Source organism: Chlamydotis macqueenii, chromosome 21 (genome assembly GCF_036417535.1).
Source record: "Chlamydotis macqueenii isolate bChlMac1 chromosome 21, bChlMac1.mat, whole genome shotgun sequence".
In the NCBI taxonomy this organism is placed as follows: domain Eukaryota; kingdom Metazoa; phylum Chordata; class Aves; order Otidiformes; family Otididae; genus Chlamydotis; species Chlamydotis macqueenii.
In genome coordinates this window covers 1324944-1345945 of record NC_141576.1, presented here as the reverse complement: position 1 = coordinate 1345945, position 21002 = coordinate 1324944, and the positions used below count along the sequence as shown (strand labels likewise).

General features: G+C 46.2%; 1 protein-coding gene across 2 annotated transcripts; it reads right to left on the bottom strand.

Annotated features, from left to right (window-relative positions):
• Window positions 1-23: 23 nt before the first annotated feature.
• On the bottom strand, window positions 24-17107 carry WRAP73 (WD repeat containing, antisense to TP73). 2 transcript variants are annotated; one of them, XM_086764452.1, is made up of 12 exons: window positions 16965-17107; window positions 16175-16327; window positions 15459-15575; window positions 8034-8106; window positions 7070-7173; window positions 6112-6198; window positions 5111-5245; window positions 4941-5018; window positions 3497-3602; window positions 2340-2465; window positions 1384-1575; window positions 24-475 (listed from the first exon to the last, which is right to left on the bottom strand). In XM_086764452.1, exons 1-12 carry the CDS (start codon window positions 17031-17033, stop codon window positions 366-368), a joined length of 1350 nt encoding a protein of 449 aa, XP_086620578.1. In that variant the 5' UTR covers window positions 17034-17107; the 3' UTR covers window positions 24-365. The 2 variants fall into 2 exon arrangements, with proteins under 2 accessions (XP_086620578.1, XP_086620579.1); XM_086764453.1 differs by having other exon boundaries at window positions 3503-3602.
• Window positions 17108-21002: the final 3895 nt, after the last annotated feature.

The window sequence follows — 21002 nt, the reverse complement described above, 5'->3', positions numbered from 1 at the left end:
ATAGTTAGAGTCATACAAGTACGTAACTAACAAAATATTTATTGGAAATTAAAAAAATTTAAATAACTATACATTATGTACACACAGCTACAATTTTAGAAAATAAGGTTTCATAGTTAACAACGTTCAAGAGAAAGCTCAACTACATCAGTACTAAAGTTTTCTTGAAATCCAGACTTCATTCTCTACACTTTGGTTGCTACGTCACTTCATTCAAATGCAATCACAGTACTTTACACAGTGGAATTTGGGTACAGTCCTTCAAATAAATAATTAATAAATACAAAAACTTCCAACGGGGCAACAGGGTTTAACCCTTTTCCTCATTCTTCCTCAACCTTGTGAACGTTTTTGAAGCAAATCACTTATTTTACCTCGTCTCTTTCTAAGTAACACACACAAAAGTTCTCCTTACTCAGCAGCGCCATGGAGTCTCCACTAGAATGCCAGGAGAGAGACACAATCTGGAAGTCACCTGCAGAGACAGATCAGAGTTTGTCAGTGAGAAGCTCTCTGTCCTGTCACTCTAGGAAAAGGTAGCTGGGCAAGTCACACGCACTGCAAAAAAACCTGTCCCCCACCGTGGAAGCCTTAATGGGGTGTCAGATTTTGTTCCTGCTGCAGCAGAGCCAGTCTGTTCTCGGACTGGCCGCGGCACTGACTCCTTTCCCGTACTCCATACACAAGCACAGATTTTGTAGACTCGCCAGTTTAATGCAAATAGATGCCACCAGATTGTTCACCGGTGCAGAGCTGCATACCCCAATTATACTGCTGCTCCTCGTGTAGAGAGGAAAGAGTTCAATCTTTGCTATTTATTCTCTGTTTAATACGCAGAAAGACATTTATACGATCTAGCTAATGGCCTTGCATCACTGCCAGCCATAGAACTCCTCCTCACACGGGCTGACTTCGAGTTGAGGTTCACGTACATTCTTCTGTCTTTTTACATCAGGTTTAACATGCACATCTTTCCCCATTAGCGTTTTGCTGTAGTTCAGTTGTTTTCAGAATACCCAAGAAGACCATAGCTATTTCAGAGTGTTTATTTCAGCACTTGGCATTCTGCACAACTACAGCTTCTGTGTAAATAAACTGGTATGAATATAAAACTTGAGAGAGAATTCAACATACTATGTGACTAAAGCAACAATTAAATCAGTGTTAGCCCCCATGCTCTGTCCTTAATATATTTTATCATGTTTGCTATGTCTCATTATGAACTCCTCTTTTTTGAGGATATAAATACCTGTTTTTAAAAAAGCTCCAAGAACACATCTGAGCCATTTACATGATAATGCTTGGACCGATTTACAAGTGGAGAAATATTTTGTAAATAAGAAGCTGCTGCTAGCTTGTGGAAGTTACCGCAGGCAGGCTTACCTTCCACTGGGACCTGCACCGACACGCAGCCAGCTGGGGACCATAAGTAGACTTTACTGTTTCCTGTGCATACGGCAAGCCGAGGTTGTCGTGGATCCCACTGGAAAGACTGGACCGCACACAGCTGCTCTAGGACTACAGACAGTTTCAGCTTTTGAATGTCCCAGATCCAGACAGCGTTCGGAATGTTATCTGTCAGAAAGGAAGAGGTAATCGTGTAAATACCTGAAAGATAAACAGATCACACTTTTTTTTTTAAGGAAATAGGCACTAATGAAGTCCAACACAACACAAACCATTCAGGTACCCCGTGGGTTTAACACCACTAGATTTTGCCTAGCAGTGCCTTCAGTTTGGCCTTGGAAATATTGCAAAACGTGTAAAAGAAGTGACTCTGTCTTCCAGCCCTTCACTGGCTTTTATCAGATTATTCACAATTGAACTGCTGTTGATGGGGTTTGCATCTGAACCACAGCAGTTGCATCCGGACATAAACAGGACCATCGAAGGGGAAGATTAAGCATTAATTCCAGGACTTTCACTACTTGAGGTAATCAAAAGCCCCCCTGCTACAGGTTACAAAGAATCTTACCTTTCAAGAGCCACTTGCTGTAAATGGAGAAGGAAAGGTTTGTGTATTTCATTTCCAATAGAGTGAGCTGAGATACGTTTGAAGAAATGTAAAGAACATACTGTTTTTGTTAAATACAAAGCCAAGATCGAGTTGCTGCACTGATAAGCAGTTCTCGCAGCTCACAATGCTTCACGCTAGAAGACATAAGCTGGATTTCCTCTGTAGTTACACATCTGCACAACGGAGAGCTGATTTTGAGTAGGGCCGTAAGTCTTCCTATCGTGCAAAATAACTGACCAATTACTGTCCTCATTTCTTTTACAAAAACACACCACATAGAATGAGTAGGTTTCCCCTTTAATAGGGGGCAGTGGGAACTTACCATTTTTGGTTGCCAGGAAACAGTTGTCTGAACTGAATGCCAACATCCCAATTCCCACTTTGGGATTTGCCCTGTCAGCAGCTGGTTTGATATACTGTAAAGAAACTGGCACCTGGGAAATGTCATCTGGAATTTGAAATACAAAGTATTTTACTAAGCAAGCTTGAATGGACCAAATATTTAAATTCCAACTGTATAAAAAGCCCCTAATCTCTGAAGTGATAGGACTGTATTTTACTCTTCTCCAAGACATTCCAATCAAAAACTCCAATTGTTTTAAGATACTGCATCTTCATATAAACAGGTTACTGTTCTGGCCCTTCTACAAAAAAAAGAAGGGCTGGAAATCCAGGCAAGTCAGAGATTAAACTATGGAAAAAAAGGAGAGAGCAAATTTTCTGCTGCCTTTTAACTTGTATTACAAACACCAATGCAAAACAAGGTGATTTACAATACCACAAACAATGAGCCAGTAAAAACAAACAAAAAAACCCAAATACTAACCATACATTGTCTGCCATCTCGAATATTTCCAAGCCTGTTGTCTGCAGACAAGTTTAAAGCATTGCTACAGCTACAGCTTCTTAGACAAAAGCCAAATGGCCTTTTTCTTACACTGCTTTTTTACATAACCTCATAACTACTGGATTAATTACTATCCTAAAACAGACAGCAAGATTGTAACACCTTCTAATTATTATTTTTAATTTTCAGGACTGCCACACACTATGATAACGTTCTTAATTCCTAGAATCAGATAAACTATTGCAATTATCTGCAACAATTGTACCAAGTCATAAAATAACATTGCATAGATTGAACCCATCAGAAGTAAAATGCACGCAGTGTTAAGACCATTTTTGCAAGCAACTCCACGACTGAGATCTGGCTGCTATTTCCACACCCAAGCAATTGCAGTTCTCTTCTACAATACCCTGCTGTTCTGTACCCTGCCTTCAAAGCGCCACGCAGGCAGCATCCTCTCTAGCAGGGTACTTACTGCCCGTGGAGCTCTTCAGGTCACTGGGGAGCCTCGAGCGGAGCCTCCAGAGGATCCATTCCAATATCAAAGAGGCAGAGTTTGCCTACAATCTTTATTTATTGAAAGACTTCATGGGGAAAACTCAAGTGTCTCATTTTAGTAAACTTTGGCTTACATTTACTTTGTGTGCTGAAGAGGGAATTAGCCAGTGCTCTTGTTGGAGGGAAAGAAAGTCTCTGTGTTTCAGCAGATGGGGATTTCTCCACTTCTTTATACACAATCTACAAAGAAACAAGTGAGAGTTCTACAGAAGGGCCTCAGAGAACTGGAACACGGGATATCACCAAATCATCCACATCCCACTAACTCATTTTCACGTGTATTATATCTCAGCATCCCCTAGTTCAGTAGCAGAGGAAAGGGCTTCAGCAGGCAAATACCAAATCCAGCATTCCCAGTGAATCGTTTACTATTTGGAAGCACGATCAGGAAAACGCTCCTGTGACAAATAAATGAACCTTGAAGTCTATGCAGAATGAGTCTGCCAGAATACACCTCATTCCTTATTGCCTAAATCTGGCAGTGCAATAAATCATCTTCATCACAACGCGAACAGAGATTTCATTTTTGCAAGAAGGAATCTTTACTCAGATAATATCACAAATAAATGCAAACAAAGTGCAATACTGCAAAAGGAAAGAGCAAAAATATTTTAATAGTGTGCCTACAATGAATTATTCCCAAACACAAGCAGCAGGATAAAATGCACTAACTGCAATTCCTGTCTGTGTAAAATAGTAACAGAGCTATTTCCATTTGTTTTCCATTACATATTTCACACCTAACTGGAAGTAAGGGCATTTTTCAGTTCTGAGGAGTTTTGCTGAAGTGCATTTAATGGGTTATAGGGGCATCACCACAGCCACGTGAATATTGCAGACTTACAGTCTGCGCATGTAAACTCTTACAGGATCTCTCTCCAGACGCAAGACTAGTCCTTCCTCTGCAGAGGAAGCAGCACTACTACACTGTGTGCTCTTTTCACCTTGCCAGATGAGAACAGCTTGTGATTTTTGGAACAAAAGCTACAGCTCTCCACCTGCTGCCAGTGACCCAGAATCTGTTGGGCCTTGCATATGTGTGCAAGGATAAAAATAAATGATGATGTTCACAGGAATGTTCTTTAGGTGAGCTGGATGAGCTTGTACATACAAGATGTAAATCTGATCACAATCCAGTTCCAACCCCGTTGGGAATTCTATAAAGCAGAGACAAACCTGTCCTGTTAAGTTTCCCAGTTTGTCATCACCTGCATACCCAAACCTGTAATGCACTCATCATCTATCTCAAAATACACTGGCATATGACAGAAGCCATCCGAGAATCTGTTAGTGCTAAAGCTGAGAGGATCATATGTGTGTATTCCATCAAACTTGAAAGGATTCCTCTGTTTTTCTTACATCCCTAAATTTTCATGCCATTTCCTGAGCCCTATTTACACTCTAGGAGGGGAAAAAGCAAGGTCTCCAGAATGAAATGGATTTACTTGCTTCTTTCAGGTACAAACAGCAGCAGCAAAGCACTGCTAACGATTCAATGGACTCTGGATCCGTACTTACAGTCTTTGCATTGGCAACAGTTGCTGGATGCTCAAACTCTGTGATCTTCTTCCAAGTGACATGGTTCAAGATACGCACCTAAATGAAGAAAGCATTGCAAGAACAGAACTGCTATAGCAAAGCGCTACAAATGGTTTAAATAAAAGAGAGTAAACAAACCTAGTTCTTACCTTTTCATCATAGCTGCCAATCGCCAAAAATTGACTGCTGGGACTCCAGGCGATGGATTTTATGCCTAGTGACCACTCATAAGCCTGATACGTGGATAGCAGTCTGCCGTCGAGGGAGTACAGCAATATTTTATACTGAAACATAAATAGATTAATTCTAAAGACTAATAATATTGTTAAAAGCCACAGACAGGCAAAACCATTCCATCCAAACTCTTCCTGCTTAAAATGCAGCAAGTTAAATACAGAGGGCATAGTCTCTTATCCGTGACTTGAGACAAGAAGCTCTAGGCTTCCAGTTTGGCTCTTTTGGCACGCTCAGAACACGTCCAGCCTGTCCCCAAAAGCCCAGTTCCCCCCTGGGCCTGAACAATGGCCCATCCAGCCCAGCACCTTTCAACACCATCAGTGGCAGATGCCATTATGGCAGACACTCATGCTCCCTCAGCATCTGCAAGCTGTGTGATTAGGAGGTTACAACCCTGCCCGTTCCCAGGGCTTTTGTTTTGATCACGCTGCCCGTAACTTTATGGCCACAGGAGGACACTTTTCTGTGCCTAGTTCACCTACTCAGAGCAGAAAGGGTAGCCATTTATATAATCCCTGCTAACTTTTTGGATGAGTACTTTTGTTAACTGGAAAATTGCTGTGCAATGTAATGGAAGGTACAGTGGTAGAAGTCTTAGAGAAGAATTCTTTCATTATTTCAATGGTGGCTTCTGCAATGTTTACAATTACATTTTTTTTCCCCCCAAGATAAATTAGAAAGAAAGCTAATGAGATCATTTGCTGTCATTAAAGATTTACATAACAGTTTGACATACACTTGTCAGGACATCCATTACCAATACAAGTATAACATTTAAAATGGTTTGAGTTCAGCTTTTATTATGTTTAAAAGAAAAAAATAATAATACTAATTATTTTAGTTATTGCTTTATATATGGTGGCTACAAACCAACTTGGACTCTCCAAGAAAATAATCTGCTTTTCCCTCATACCTCCAGACACGTATCCCACACTGCCAGAACACAGCCATTAGGAGCCCACTCAATCCCAAACAGATCTTGCGTTTCAGTGTCAAAATGCTGCCGCAAAAGAGAAACGACAAAAACACATGAAATACTATACTAATAAATACTGTTGGATCTGACCTAACACAGTGCTCAGTTTTATCCTTTTAAGTGCTACCACAAATGCAAAAGAGCCTTTTGTATTCCAGCATAGGAACATTTTATTTTGTAATAGTGTGCTGCACTCACTGGTTCTTTGGTTTCCCTTTATAGAAAGGGCAAAGAGTTGCTATACCTTAAAATGAACAGCACTCCTTAAGAAAAGTAGTTACACTGAACGTAGTAAAAAAATCTAGCTAGCCTAATTCTATGCTTCAGAAAGACTGGCACAGGATCATTAGGAAAGAGCTTGGGAATATGACAAACATTTAGTGGCATTTCCCAAATTTTGCCATCAGCCTCTAATGAGGCTCAGAATTCCTGAACCAGCAGTGATACTACATACGGGCTCGTTCTTATCGGGTTTTAATTTCTCAGATCCATCCAGCCCTCTAAGACACGCCAGCGTGCATCCTTCACAGACTAGTGTCATTGTTAAACAGAAAATACAACAATGTATGTTATACATTCCAAATGATTACTTTATCAAGCATTTGATACTCTTGTTATTATTGATGTAGCATAGTTTATTGTAAATAAGCTCACGGAAGAATTTAAAGGTGAACTTTTGCATTCCATCAGAAATTCTTCCGACATATAGTATATACTGGCCTCCTGAACAGTATGCTGCTACAGAATCACGCTTGCAGGCCAAGGAAGGAGCCAGGTGCTGGACAGAAAACGCATGGGTAAGTCTGAAACCAGAGCGAGTGACCGAGTTTACAGCAGTGTGCGACGCACGCTTGTAGCCTGCGCAGCAGCAGTGGAAGGCAAGAACACATCTTACTCTCAGCAGCTGCCAGTCGCTGCACACAAAGATGCTGATGAAGTCCTTGCAGTCACGTCTTTCTGCTACTGCCATATAGCGGCCGTCCTTGGTGAAAGCCAGCCCTGCCAGCGAGACAAAGATAATAAAACAAAAGAGAAAAGACAGAACAGCTGACGATTCTTCAATGAAAAACAGTTACTGCCAATTCAAAGAAGAAGTAAAAAGAGAAGGAAAGATATCCTGACAGAAGATCACGTTAATCAAGGCAATGCACAGTTTTACTAATTTGCTCGTGTTGGCAATTCTTGAACTTTGAATACAACATTTCTAAGGATGCAGCTTCACACCTACTGCAGAACTGCATGCTTCAAAAACCCACATTTGATCACTGACAGACAGTTGTTATATAAAAACACAGATTTCAAATACACAGTTCATTTAGTCTAGCTAAACCATAACTCCGCCAACTTCCAGGCACTGGTCCCCATCCACCCTTATTTTATATGTAATACGTAATTGCCTTTGTCAGGTACAGGGTATTACTGTACGCAAGCCTCAGGCAGGAAACTGCTAACCACAGCCATGTGGCTACACAGGAGCCACAGGAGCTTCCCTTTCAAATCTTTTCACGTGTAAAAGATGACAGAAGCCACTTTGGATTACTGTTTCTCATCACCAACGCATCCAGCTTAATGTACCGGCTTAAGGAACGCTTCAGCGGTGAGCAAAACAAAGCTGCGTATCTGAAGAGGCGGCGCACAGATCAGATGTAATCCTTCATTCACAGCGAGCGAAAGCCCCAGAGCGCGTCTTGGTGCGCTCGCGGTAGGTGGCACACAGGCACCGATCTCAGAGACCTGCGTCCCTGGGAGGAGCCAGCCTCTGTCCTCAGACACGCGCTTCCTCATCACACAGCAAATTCATTCTCCTCTTTTGCTATGTTAAAAATACACCGTTCCTGTGCTAGATCCGTGGCACTTACCCTGCTGACAGGCTTTGGGGTACTTGATGTAAGACACAGACTTTGTACACAAGGACCACACGGTTATCCGCAGCTGTCACAAAGAGAAAGAGACAATGAAGCGTTGGTTTATTTTTGTGGGTTAAAAAGATAAGTAAATAGAAGCCCATAAACCTAATTCAAGAATACAAAGTAGATCAATATACCTTCTGTGGTTAAACAAACTTCGCAGGTATTCTACGTAGCTCAAAAAACAAAGCCCTAAGAAGTAACTGTGAGGAATTGTCTCACAACTGCCTTCAGTTAGCAAAGTGACTTATTCCAAATTAACATCGCAAGCACACTGAACACTCTAGAGGGGTATATGAGATGCAGAATACCAACATTGGGAAAAGCTCTTCACTGACATTAAAGTTACCGATATTAGCTACGTGATTGTCAACGTATCATACACAGACACTTCTCAGTTGGAAAAAAACAGTTTCATCACAGAATCTGTAGGAGAGAGGACAAGTTTCTTGTATTTATGAATGGATGACAGGTTATCTCTTGGGACAAGGCTACTAACTATGAAAATTTAGCTGTATTTCTCAACTTCTAGACAAACGCAGCTTTGACAGCTAACCTGCATTTTGCTCTTCCCTCCTCAGCCACCCACAAGGAGGCAACATAACATAATTACTGAAAGAATTAGAAAAGAACCGAAACACGCTATACAAAGCAAGGCATTAGACATTAGTTTGGGGTATTTCTGGAGGCTCGTGCATCCATAACACACAGAAACTGCAGAGAAGGCAGTCAGCTGCAAAACAAGCCTCTCCGCAGCTCTTCAAGGTCACAGCCCGCATTCTGGAAGCTCCGTGTTGCCATCTGCAGATTATTCAATTAAAAACAAATACTTACTCTCCCTTAGCAACGGCAGCCGCACCAGACATATGTGCATTAATCAGTAAGTCATGTGAAGCTATGCATTTATAGCCGGAGTGAGGAATGTTTCCAGTGTCATTTTTTTCTTGTGTTTTCCTACCTTTTCTGGTACCAAGGCAAGAGGTTCCCGAAGAGGTGCAGGTAAAATTATTTTTGAAATAAAGCATCACGGTCATAAAGCTACCTTTCTCAGAACAACTGAATAATGAAATTAGTTCTGACTCATTATATAAGTGAAACTTCAGCACTGTCTACCATCTCATCAGATGCAGGCCATCAGCATCACCAGCAGTCTTGGCAGGAAGGTTCTGCCACACTTTTTTTGCATGTTTGTCCTCAGTGCACATTTTCCTTCCCTGCAGTAATCGGCACAATTCAATGGTGACAAAGGACTCCAAGGCAGCATCCTATGAATCTGTTCTACCTGGTAACGCTACAGACTCTGCATTGCAACAGAGGTTTGGTTTTTTGAGTTGTTTTTCTTTTTTTTTTTTCTTCCCATTGCTGACATTCTTATTTTTGCTAGAAAGCACAACTCAAGCAACTGACATGGTATTCAAACCAGGTTACAGAATGCTAATAAATTCTGTCTCCCTCCAGAGATTTGTGGAGTCCCAAAGTAAGAGAGCAGCATTAGCTGTTCTCCCTACTGCTTTTATATACAAAAGAAACTTGTGAGATTCAAAGCGACAACAGGTTGGTTTTTTTAATTTATTACAGGAAAGAGCACAACGAGATCGGATTTCATTCTGTTTCTACCCAAAATTTAAAAAGGTATCGGCCCACTCTTTAATGCAGCCTTTACTGTTCCCTTCCCTTATTTTGCAGGTATGAAATTACAGCTAGACATCTATAGTACCAGCTTTAAGTTTAGCAGCTCCTAGAGGAACCCACTAGATGAACAACATGAATCAAGTTCTATCACTGCAACTGCTCACTTCCGGACCTACAAAAATACAGCATTGTTAGCCTGCTCTTCACGCAAGATTTACTTTAAAAATACCAACACAATGCCTACTCACATTCTTCTATAGCAACTGCACCAGTGATATGCTGCTTGCTCCTGTTAATCGCAGTGTTAAATGTACCCGCTGCTGCTCCTCCCTTGACCAAAACACGCAGCATACGCAACACGCATTCTACAGCCACTTAATACGAGCTTAGCAGCTGCAAGCTTTGCATGCTGAGGTCCGGATCGTAATTTTTCCTGACAAAGGCATCTACGTTCACATTTGTGCTGCTACTCGGCCTCGCAAAACACTCACCTGGCCTGCCATGCGTCAAACGCGCTTCTATCCTGGACCACACAGGCGGGCTCAGAGCTCAGAACAAGGCAAAACCTTACTGCTCGCATCAAGGACATCAGAAGAGGAAAATCTCTAGAGGTGAGAAACAGCACATCACGTGCCGAGCTCCTCCCGTCACCCCTGCCTTGCCTGAGGCTCCACTGCAGAAGAGGAAAGGCAAGCACACCTTCGCTTTGAACGTCGTTCTGCATCCATGTCCGCTCATCCTTGGGTGCGGTCTTCTGTGTGCTGTTCAGACAGAACCTTCTCTAAAAGCGTCAAGCTTTGTCACTCCCCAGAGGAGACACTAATAACGGTTTCCCTGTTCATTCTGCGCTTAACTGTTGAGCACGCACTTCACCAACACCAGAAGTTCCGGTAACATCAGGCGCCGATAGTGTTGGAGCAGTGCTGTATTGCCCCACGTGCCTCCCCAACACAGCATTTCTAGCCTACGCAGCGTAAATTGAAATGCCACTGCAGTACTGGGGAGTTCTACAGAACACAACCAACACACACCCATGGGATGTTTACACCCGGTTTACAAACCCCACAGAAATACACCTTTGAAAACAAAGGCCTATTATTACACCGGGGCTACAGCCCTTTGATAACCAAAGCACTTCATCTAAATCAGTCACAACAGCACACATTGCATACCCATAACAACACATTACATACCCAAAACAACTCGTAACAACTGAGAAGATGCTCTCTCCAACTGCAGAATCTCTTGAAAAGGCTGCAAGCCAGTAACAGCAGCACACAACTGCCCATCAGAGACCCTCTCTACCCTCTGCTGTAAGCTCATCGCAACCTCTTGCCCAAGTCTCACAACACACAAGCTGAAGGTTTTGGCCTAGTGTTAGAAAGATGCAAAACCAAGCCACTTTGAGTCCCAAAACTAGGATTATTTTCAGTTGTTCTATTAGTGTACGCTCAAACATTTTAATAAACCGAGAAAGTTACATTATGTGCTTAACGTGTGGACTTCACACCTATCTTGCATGGAGTAAGAATATGTTTACAACTAAATTGTGAAAAAAGGGAGAACCTTCACAATCCCAACTGGAACTGAAACATCATTCCACAACGTTGCCCAAGCTGCCAACGTAAGCCAGCCTGAGAGAGGCTATTTCACAGCTAGCAGATACGATTATGAGAGACAGAAACATAAAAGGCACAAAGGGTGAAAAAAGCAAGCCAAACACTTCAGAAGTTACAATAACTTGCATTGCTCTTCCTTGCTTCTCTCAGAGACTCCGTGGGGAAGGGACAAAAGCTTTTACAGCAGGAGAACAGATCGTGGTCAGTTAAGTCTGCAGCAAGCAACTCTTCAGTGATCATTTTGAGGGGTACTTCCTCTTTAGCGCAGATGACTTGATTAAGTGGAGTTGTCAAAACTCAAATCCTAACGATAATGGTGTCTGAAGAGTTTTCAGCTGTTGTTTTGCAGTGGAAAAACAAACCCAAAAGCAGAAGCATTTTTAAAATAGCCTAAAAACAGCTGAGAAATAAAAAGTGTTTAGATGGTAACGTGATAAACAGTCTCCAGCGCTGGGTTCAGGACTACGTCCCAACATTGACAGCTTCAGGCAGGTGTAAGACTGGTGATTTTCGATGGACAAAAACACACTTTTAAACAACCTTGCATCTCAAATGACTGTCAACTTTTGTCCCAGACTTGACTGGGTCACAAGGCCTCCTTACATAGCAGTGTCTGTCAGCACCGGATTTCAGAAGATTATTCAGAGCACATTCCTCGACAGAAAGCATTTTTCAACCAATGCAGCCATTTACAGTTACTAAGGATTAGCTTCAATATACACAGAAACACACACTTTATTTCCCCTGCTGTTGTAGTTCCCAAGAAGCTCCTTCATGCTTCAGTTCCTGAAGTGGCACTAGAAAAAGTACAATGTATGTAGTTTATAACTATGGCTCCTAAAAGAAACTCAAGAACAATGCTGCTGATCTTCAAACTATTTATCACAAAATGTGGCAGTCATGAGGAAGCAGAGGATCCATTTGCTTTCTCCGTATCTTTTATCTGCAGCTCGTGTTTAAGCTCTGCAGGTGCCTACGAATTCAAGTGGAAGGACGGCACTGGAAGAGGAGAGATACCTGGTACAACACCTTCCGCAGAACAAACTGGGACTGCGGAATCTTCTCGCGATCAGCTTGCTGCGTTACACGCTGCAGGCACGCAGAACTGCCTCACAGAGTGGATTTCAGCAGGAGAGGAGGCACCCACTACAAAATAAGTAACAAATGACAGCTATGGGGCAACAGGCTGCTTTCCAGTGCCCTGCATGAATCAATATAATTAATATAGTGGTCTAACTTTTTCGGATTCCAGGTAGACTTTGCACAGTTGGCTTTCAGTATGTGTTTTTCCAACTAACTTAGTCTTGCTATTGATTAGTCAAATGAGAAAAAAAGTAACTTTATTACCCCTCCCCACAAAACCTGCTTTTCCTAATAGAACTATACTCTAGCTTGGTATAAACAACAAGGTGATGAAAAATCAAGGTGCAACTACTCCGACCACTTCTCATGAGTGCCTGTAAAATACAAGCAGAAAGTTTGGAAGTACTTTTGAATATATCTGGCTGCCCAGTAAAAATAGTTTTTGGCCCGACAAAACCTAGCAAGTCTATCTCACCTTCACCAGCCTGCGTAGCAGTGCTGACAGTCCCCAACAGAAGGAAATCCTCCAGTCCAGCATAGCAAGAGTTCAAGGAACAAGCCTACGTATTTTCTACATCTCAGCAAGACCTCCTTCCTAGATGCTGATGGAATGACCCCTCCGCACACAACACTCAGGCTAACATAGGGCACAAAGACACTTCCGAAATTTTGAGGCAAGTAACTAGGTACTACACACACTTTTGTAATCAAGCACGGTAAATTCCTCTGCATCTGCCAGTAATCCATTATTGTGAAAAACAATCCGCTGTCAAGTGAAAGGACAGGGTCTCTACACACTTCCTCCGCTAAGACTGTACCAGTCAGCTGCCTTGCGTATCGTCCTGGTTCTGCAGTAACTCTAAAGATTTAGACAGGTTCTTGTGCCACTCAATATTACTGTACATGGTGTAACAATCCTGGGAGCCAGAAACCTGCACGTTATTACAGACTCATCTCCAATAAAATGATCACATTTGCAGAGTTATGTCAATACTAAGTGCACACACAGCATTGCTGCCCATCTCAAAAGACTGACCAGAGCTAAAATGGATTTTGGAAGCATGTGCCAGAATTCCACTGCACTCATCTTGAGTCAGGAACCGCACGCCGATCACAACAAGAAACCCACAACGTTATTCTTTATAATGCCGATGACAAAAAGAACTCGACTGCAAGTTAGCCGATGAATAATTTTTCTAGTAAGGATGGCTTGCTAGAAATAAATCAGCACAACCATATCCTTTAAAAAAAATTTCTAGGAATAAGAAAGTTATTTGTGAGCTTACAGTGGAGCTCGCATGTTGACCTGAAGAATTACAAGGATGAGCAATTAGCTGGTGCTGTTTGAAAAAGTCAGGCTCCCAAAGCCAAGCTGCAGTGGTTGGCAGGGAACCCCCCTAAGCCCTCCGAGCCATCGCCGAATTTGATAACCTACATAACGCACCAATATTAAGTATCCTGACAGCTTCTGTCTCGAGCACCACTCACGCCTGTCCCACCAGACTATGGATTTAGCAGAGAGAGAGTAAACACAACTCAGACACCAGCATAACCCAGGCAGCTGTCTGACAAAAGCTAATTTAGCAACCTGTTTACAGCTGGAAAGAAAACTTATCCCAACACAGATGCCAACTTGGCAAAGGCTTAATGAAATCCTCTAAGGTCAAACCAAGTGCTGTTGGGAGGCAATAAATACTTGCTAGTCCACCCCCACGCACACGTGCCACGAGATACGCACTTGTAGCACATAGCACCAGCCCTCAGTTTGGGTTACTGCCTACAAACACTGCTGCCTGACTAGCAGGCACATCTTTTCTGACTTCAGGCTGAAATTCTGGACTCGTTTTTTAATTTTAAATCGCCATCAGGATGACTCATTCCTGGGAAAACTAAGGCCTAAATTCATCGCTCCTTGACACCCGCTATCTAAAGGGGTAGAGGAATGGAAACAGACTGTTTTATGGCCAGAAAATCTCTACTCTAGTCAGCACTGAAAAACTTTGCCAGCACTAAACATCCTTGCTAGATAACTCCACCACATGTGCATCAGAAACTACACACTGTAGCTGCGTGCAAGTTTCTTCACAGGTTTCCTTGACAGCATCAGCATTTGCACTAGCTCCAGTCCGCACACACAGACGACAGTCTCCCATCTAAATTCCACCGACAGTGGAAATCCCAGGCACTGACTGGGATTTGCATGAAAAAAAGAAAGAATTTGAACTGTAACATCTGAATTCAGTGCTAGCAAGGGTTATGACACAATAACTTGTCATCCCATATCCATCTACGGTTTTGAAAAGAGTCAACACAGCAAAGAGAAAAGTCTCTTGCACGTAGTTCTCAGTTATTTTCTGCCCGTTCGTCAGTGCAGTGAATAATGTGAACCTTCAGCTCTAATCCAAAGACTACAAAGGCGGAGAGTCAGACTTCCACGTGCCCTCCGACACGCACAGTGTCCAGCATCACAAACAGATTTGGATTCTGCCTTAGTGGGGATTCCAGAATACGGCTCTTAACCAGTAAGCACTTAGAGGTGTTTTAATTTTGTAACTGGTTCTATCAACAGCGGTCTGACTCCTATAGGTAACATCAAACAATTATGAAAGTTATTTCCAGGATCTGGAACTAAATCTCATCTCATAGGTCAGTAAACTTCTGACCATATTTTTTAATTCCATAGCTACTTTTAAATGTTTATGGTTTGAGGTTTTTGCTAGAAGCCCTGAGCTACAAATACCACATTTCATTTCTAAAGTTGCTTCAATAAATGCCAGTTACCCCTATGCTTTTCTCAAACACATAATTTTACCTTCAAATCTAAGTGTCCATTTTCTATCTTACCATGAGAAGCAAGAGGATAAAATGTTAACAGAATAACATCTAAACTGGAATTAACCTAGATTACATACAAGAATACAGGAGAACCGTATCCGCTTTCTTCACCGCCACTACAGCTTTAAGAGCCGTAGGTTATTTTAAGAGGCAAAGGGCAGACAGTAACATCTGACACCGTCAAGAGTAATCATGACTTCACACTTACATGGAACTCGGTTGTATTGAGAATGTGACGACCATCCGGACTCCAGCACGAGGCCACCAACCCTGCTGAGCCCTCGTCTATCTTGCAGTGCCAGTCCGGCTGCTCCAAGGACCAGACCTAGGGCAGAGAGGAAACCAGACAGACCGCGCACCAAAGGAGCGGCTCCTCAAAACCGCTGCTTACAAGAACACGCTACAGCTGAGAGCCGGTTCCTGCACCGCATACCAGAGAGGTCGGGAAGCCTCTCAAAGCCCGTGGCCATGAAGGACTGGCGCTGGATTCCACTACAAAAGTAAGCCCCGCGCCTCTGTGGGTTAATACAAACTGTAAAGTAAGGTGGCTTTTTTTTTAACCTGTGAGAAATATTCTGAGCATCCAACACTTTAAAAAAGTTTTAGTTCATTTAACAAGTTTGCATGTGTTTATCTCCTACTGAACTAGGAAACTGGCAAGACAATCTCCAGCTTTGATTTGTTTTGATAAATATTTTTATTCTAAATTTGGGTTTTGTTTTGTTTTTTTTTTTTTTTCAAACTAAGATGTTTGTCGTGGTTTTAAAAATAATGACATACTGGGTTATCCTGAAGCCACGTTTCATCAATAGCAGTGTCAGTTACTTTAGCAAAGGCACTGAACCAGTGCTTGCCGTTAAGAAGCCCTGACACCACACACGAATCTCCAGGAGGAAACATATTTTCTCCTGCTCTGGTCCTTACCTGAACGATCCCTCGCTTGTACATGGCGCACAATATGAACAGGGAATCGGACGACCATTCTATGTACTGGATCTGATCCAGGCAAGTGTAGAGCTGGAGGATCTGCAGGGTACCCGCGTCGCGAACCACCAGACGGTACTGCACGCACGAAGCCTGCACAGGGACACAACCAAAGCTGAGTCGCCGCACCAGCGCCGGGCTCGAACCACGACCGTGCCAAAACACCGCGCTGCCGTCGTGGCAGGCTTCAGGCGCAATTAGGATTTTTAATTTCAGAAAGGCTTGCTGTGCGCCGCGCTCTGCTGCAAGCTACAGTAAAAATAGATAAGCCGGGGGGAGGAGGGGGGTGTATTAATAAAGAGATCCTCATTCATTCCGCCACGGCTGGTTAACTCAGTCTACTTTTTAAAAAAAAATTACTCTTTGCCTCATAACTATTATTTTATTGACCTAGCCTTAACCAGGTCTCCACCCTAAGGGCCTTGGTGACAAAAAGCCCCGCAGCAACGGAGCCGTCCCACACACGGAGCTCCGTTTTTGCAGGACCCCTCCGTGCCCGGCCCCGGCGGCCGGGGAAGGGGAGGGGGCAGCCCCGGGGGCCCGGCGGGGAGGCACCGGCCCTGTGCCGCCCGCTCCGGCCTGGCCCCACCGCTTGGGAGAAGCCGTTGCCCGGTGCCGAGGGGCCCCGCGCCGCCGCTCGGGCCCTTCGCCCAACGGCGGCCTCAGGGGCCGGGGGGTGGGGGGGAAGCGGCCCCGGTTACACCGACCGCAGGCGGCGGCCTCTACTCACCAGGCACCTGCCGTCGGGGGAGAACCTGCCGAGCAGCCCGGAGAGCTTGAACGGCTCCGAGAAGTTCATGGCGGGGCGGGAGGCGGGGGGGGGGGGAAGCGGCCGCGCCGCGATTCAAACGTGCCCGCTCCGCCCGCCGCCACCGCCCCCCCCCCCAGCCCTCGCCCCGCGGCGGAAGCGGGCGGAAGGGGCGGGACCCGCGTGGCCGAGCAGCCAATCGGAGTGGGGGAGCCGCTGCCCCGCGGCACGCCGGGAGCTGTAGTCCTGCGGCCGCGCCGCGCCCGCCGGCCGGCGGCGGGAAGCGGGCGGGAAACCGCCTCGCGAGGGTAATTGTTATGCAAATGAGGCGTTTAATGAGGCGCAATGTGGTAAGACTCCGGTCTCCCCCTTCCTCATTCCGCAGTCCGCCTCCCCCGCGGCCCGCCGGGGCCCGCCGGGCCTCCCCAGCCTTATGGAGCTCCCCCTTTTCCCGCGCCCGGGCCCTCCGGCTAATTACTCCTCCTGGCTAATTACTGCCAGCAACAGGAGAGCAGGCGGGGTGTCCTGAAGGGTCCCCCAGCCGGGGCAGAACGAGTCCAAGTTGCAATAGAAACGCGCCAGCAAACAGGATGCTAACTGGGTTAGAATAAATAAATAAGGAAATTTTGGGGAGGAGAATGGGGCACCCGGCAGCGGGGGGCCCAGCCGGCCCACACCCCCTGCGTTTGCGGGTGGGCAGCGAGCCCCTCGTGGGCCTCCTTGTCTGGGGAACACAATCACCGCCGTTTAAAAAATAAACCTTGGCATGTGAGCAATCGTTTGAGTCTTGTTTTTGTTACGCGTTAGGGCTTTGGGCCCCCAAAACTGGCCGCAGTGACCCCGCTGTGTTCAGGGGCTGGGAAATGCATCTGTTCCCAGGCCCTGCCGGTAGGGAAGGGGCCGAACGCGACAGCTGCTCCGCAGCCGCCATCTGCCCCGGCCAGCCAGCGTGGGTGCCTGCGGGCAGAGCGCTGGCCGTCACCCTCGGAGCGGCGGCCGGCGGCTTCAGCGCGCAGCGATGGGTTAGCGGCGATGAACGCCGCTCGCCGTTTTCCCCCAGCGTGGGCTAAAAGGCCAGCGAAACGGTAGCTTTGGAAAACGGGTGGCAGTGAGAAGGTGTATCAGTGGATCCACACAATGCAGATAATCAGAGTCTCATGGCTGATATTTTTTTTGTCGGAAATGTTCAGGCTTCACCCACTGCCGCTCTACGTGCGTCTCTGCAAGGCATTTTTCCCACCATGGGAAGCAGCGCAGTGAAACGCGGGGCCCTTGCTGGTTCCACCAGCGGGCTGTCCCAGTCCTCTGCTGCCCCAGGAGAGATGAGCTGGTCATTTCGACCAACACAAGCCCGAAACCAACTCAACCATCGGTCTGGTGAGGGGAAGAGCCTCCTTCTACGTCAAGTCTCCTTCCCCACTCCATCGTGATTAAGCCCCAGCAGCCACCTCAGACGCAGCGCTGCAGGGTGGCTGCTGCTGCCGGAGCCCCGAGAGCCGGCTTGCCCCGGAGTCACTTTGGCACTGGTGACCAGCTTAATTCCCCAGCACGCTTGGCTGAGCATTCCCCACCCCCTTGCAACTGCCTCCTATTCCAGGAAGGAGCGCACAAGCCTTCGCCTCACTTTTCACATAGCTTTCAACAGCTCCAATGTCATTGCCTAGGCGACCGGGACGCTACTTGATTGTAGGGCAGTAAATAACATAGATCCTCAATCCCAGGCCGCTCCTGTCTGCGGGAGACCTCCGGGGGAACTCGAAACGCTTGGGGAGCCAGAGCAGGTAGGAGCAAAAAAAAAAAAAACCGACAAAAGGAAACCCCTTGCTGTTTGTGTGTGGGAGTTACTCAGGACGACCCTCTCCCGAGAGCTCGATAACGCAGCTGGAAGATGATTCACGGCTGCTTTGCTTTGTAGGCTAGTTGCACAATATTAAATCACCTCGGAAAGTTTGCTCCCAAGTGCTTTAGATCCAGAGTTAAAGCACTTGCGGAGGAAAAACCAGCCAAGGCTTGACTGGGAAAAGCGGAGGTGGGGCTGGGTACCGGAGGGATGCTGAGGCTGGCTGCCCACTGCCGGGTCCCTCGGCAGGGCTGACGCTCGGCTGCGAGGAGGCAGGGAGAGCTGGCTGGTTCAGCCTCCTGCCCCGTCACGAGCTGCCTGTCGATGACTCTGTCCGTCAGAGAGGATTGCCGTCGAACCTGCCTGTGCCTTGGAAAGAAAATTGTTCGTAAGCTGCTGGCCCCCGAGATTCAAGGGAGCTCGCTTGGACTTGGTCGCTTTTACAAGCCTTGTTTTTGCAGGTGTGAATTTAATAATCTGGGAGAAATGAGCAGTAGCGCGGGGTACTGTTGGCACCTCGGGATCCGTTAGCATTTTGCAAACATTAGGTTATTTGCTGTGGGCTGGATGAGCCTGATGGTTCTCCTTGCGCAGAGGAGGGGAGGAGAGAAGGTGCAGGGGCCGTTTCACAAACCATTGAGCAATACCCAGCAGCTTGGTGGGGGAGTTGGAAATGGCTCTCGAAAGCCTTCCTCTCTCAGGATGGGCCAACAGTCTTCAGGAATTAGGAACAGCCCTTTTATACAGGTTTGTTGCATTTGTGTCCCTTTAAGGTGGCTGAAAAATGCTGTCATGTTTCATCGTGGACTGACTGGCAGGATTGTGGTGAATACGTTATTGCGAGGTGAAATAGCAGCAGACATTTCTGTGCCTAAAACTGAGGCTTAAAGTTAAGGGTGAGATGAAAGATGCGAAGGTGGCGGGTTGCGTCTCCGCAGGCTTTGTCTCCGTACTCCTGGCCTTTTTTCTCCAGCGTGCGGTTTCCCTGCAATGCCCTGACTAGCAGCAACAGAGGGAACCAGCAATCCAGCGATCGGCGGAGCGGGTTTGGGGAAGCACGCGGAGAGCGGCTCTCCCGAGTGAAAACAGGCACGTTGCGCCAGCAGCCTTGGCACCCAGCACCAAACTCCCTGGTTTGCGTGTTTCGGTTTTTCTTCCTCTAAAGCCTGCGATGAACCCGGGGCACGTCCTGCCACAGGCTCCCCCAGCTGCCCCCGTGCCAGCCCCGCGTCTCGGCTGTCCCGGGTGGCCACGCCAAGCATCCCCCATCGCCTCCCTGCTGCGTCGAGGCAGAAGGGACGGAGGACCCCTTGCCGCACCCTTCCCTGGGCAAAGAGACCTTCAGTTAATGAAGCAGATTTGGGTCTCTGGAGGTGTTACATCGTCCTGGGGGGGCTTGGCTAGAGAGCTCCCTCGGGCAGAAGTCAGGGTGATACCTCAGCTCTTCCCTTCGGCTGGGAAGCCGACAAAGTTCTGGCAGAGGCGAAATAGCCTCCAAACAGACCTGGGGGCTGGAAGCGACGGAGAAGCTGACCCTGGGCTGTGGCTGATCTCTAGCTCTGCCACTGCGGATCAGTTCAGCTCCAGGTTAGTCGCCTCACAGTGTCTTTTGCACAGCCTGAGGCACTGGGGGGGTGATTACATCCAAGCCATCCAGTCATGCCTCTCTAGCAATGCCGAATTAGTCTCTGAGGCTCTTCCTAGTTCCCCTTTAATTAAGCAGTGCCACAGGGCCTCCGCTGCTCCGGGTGGGATGTTTTTTCCTTCTGCTGGACCTCACCACCAGAGCACTTCCCCGCATTCCCTGAACGTGAATGCCTCCACCAGCCATTGCATATCGGGACCCTAGACGGCACCTCCTTTCAGAGCGCGTGACACTGGCATCGGCACGGCTGCCGGCCTGGGGAACGCCATTTGCAAAGTCTTTGGTGATCCTTTATCACCTTAGGCACCAGGCTGTCATTCTTGCTGCAGAGATGCTTTCCCAAGATGTGCAGTGATCGCCACAGCAGGGACGTGCGCTAACAATGCCGGCAGCCCGAGCGTCCCTTGGTACCACGGCGTTTAGGGCTCAGACGTGAGAAGATACCAGCATGGCTTGGCAGGCGCCGGTTGGGCTTTGAAAGAGAAAGGGAACTTCCAAAACGCCCTTAAAATATTCAGATTTTTTTCCTTTTGAA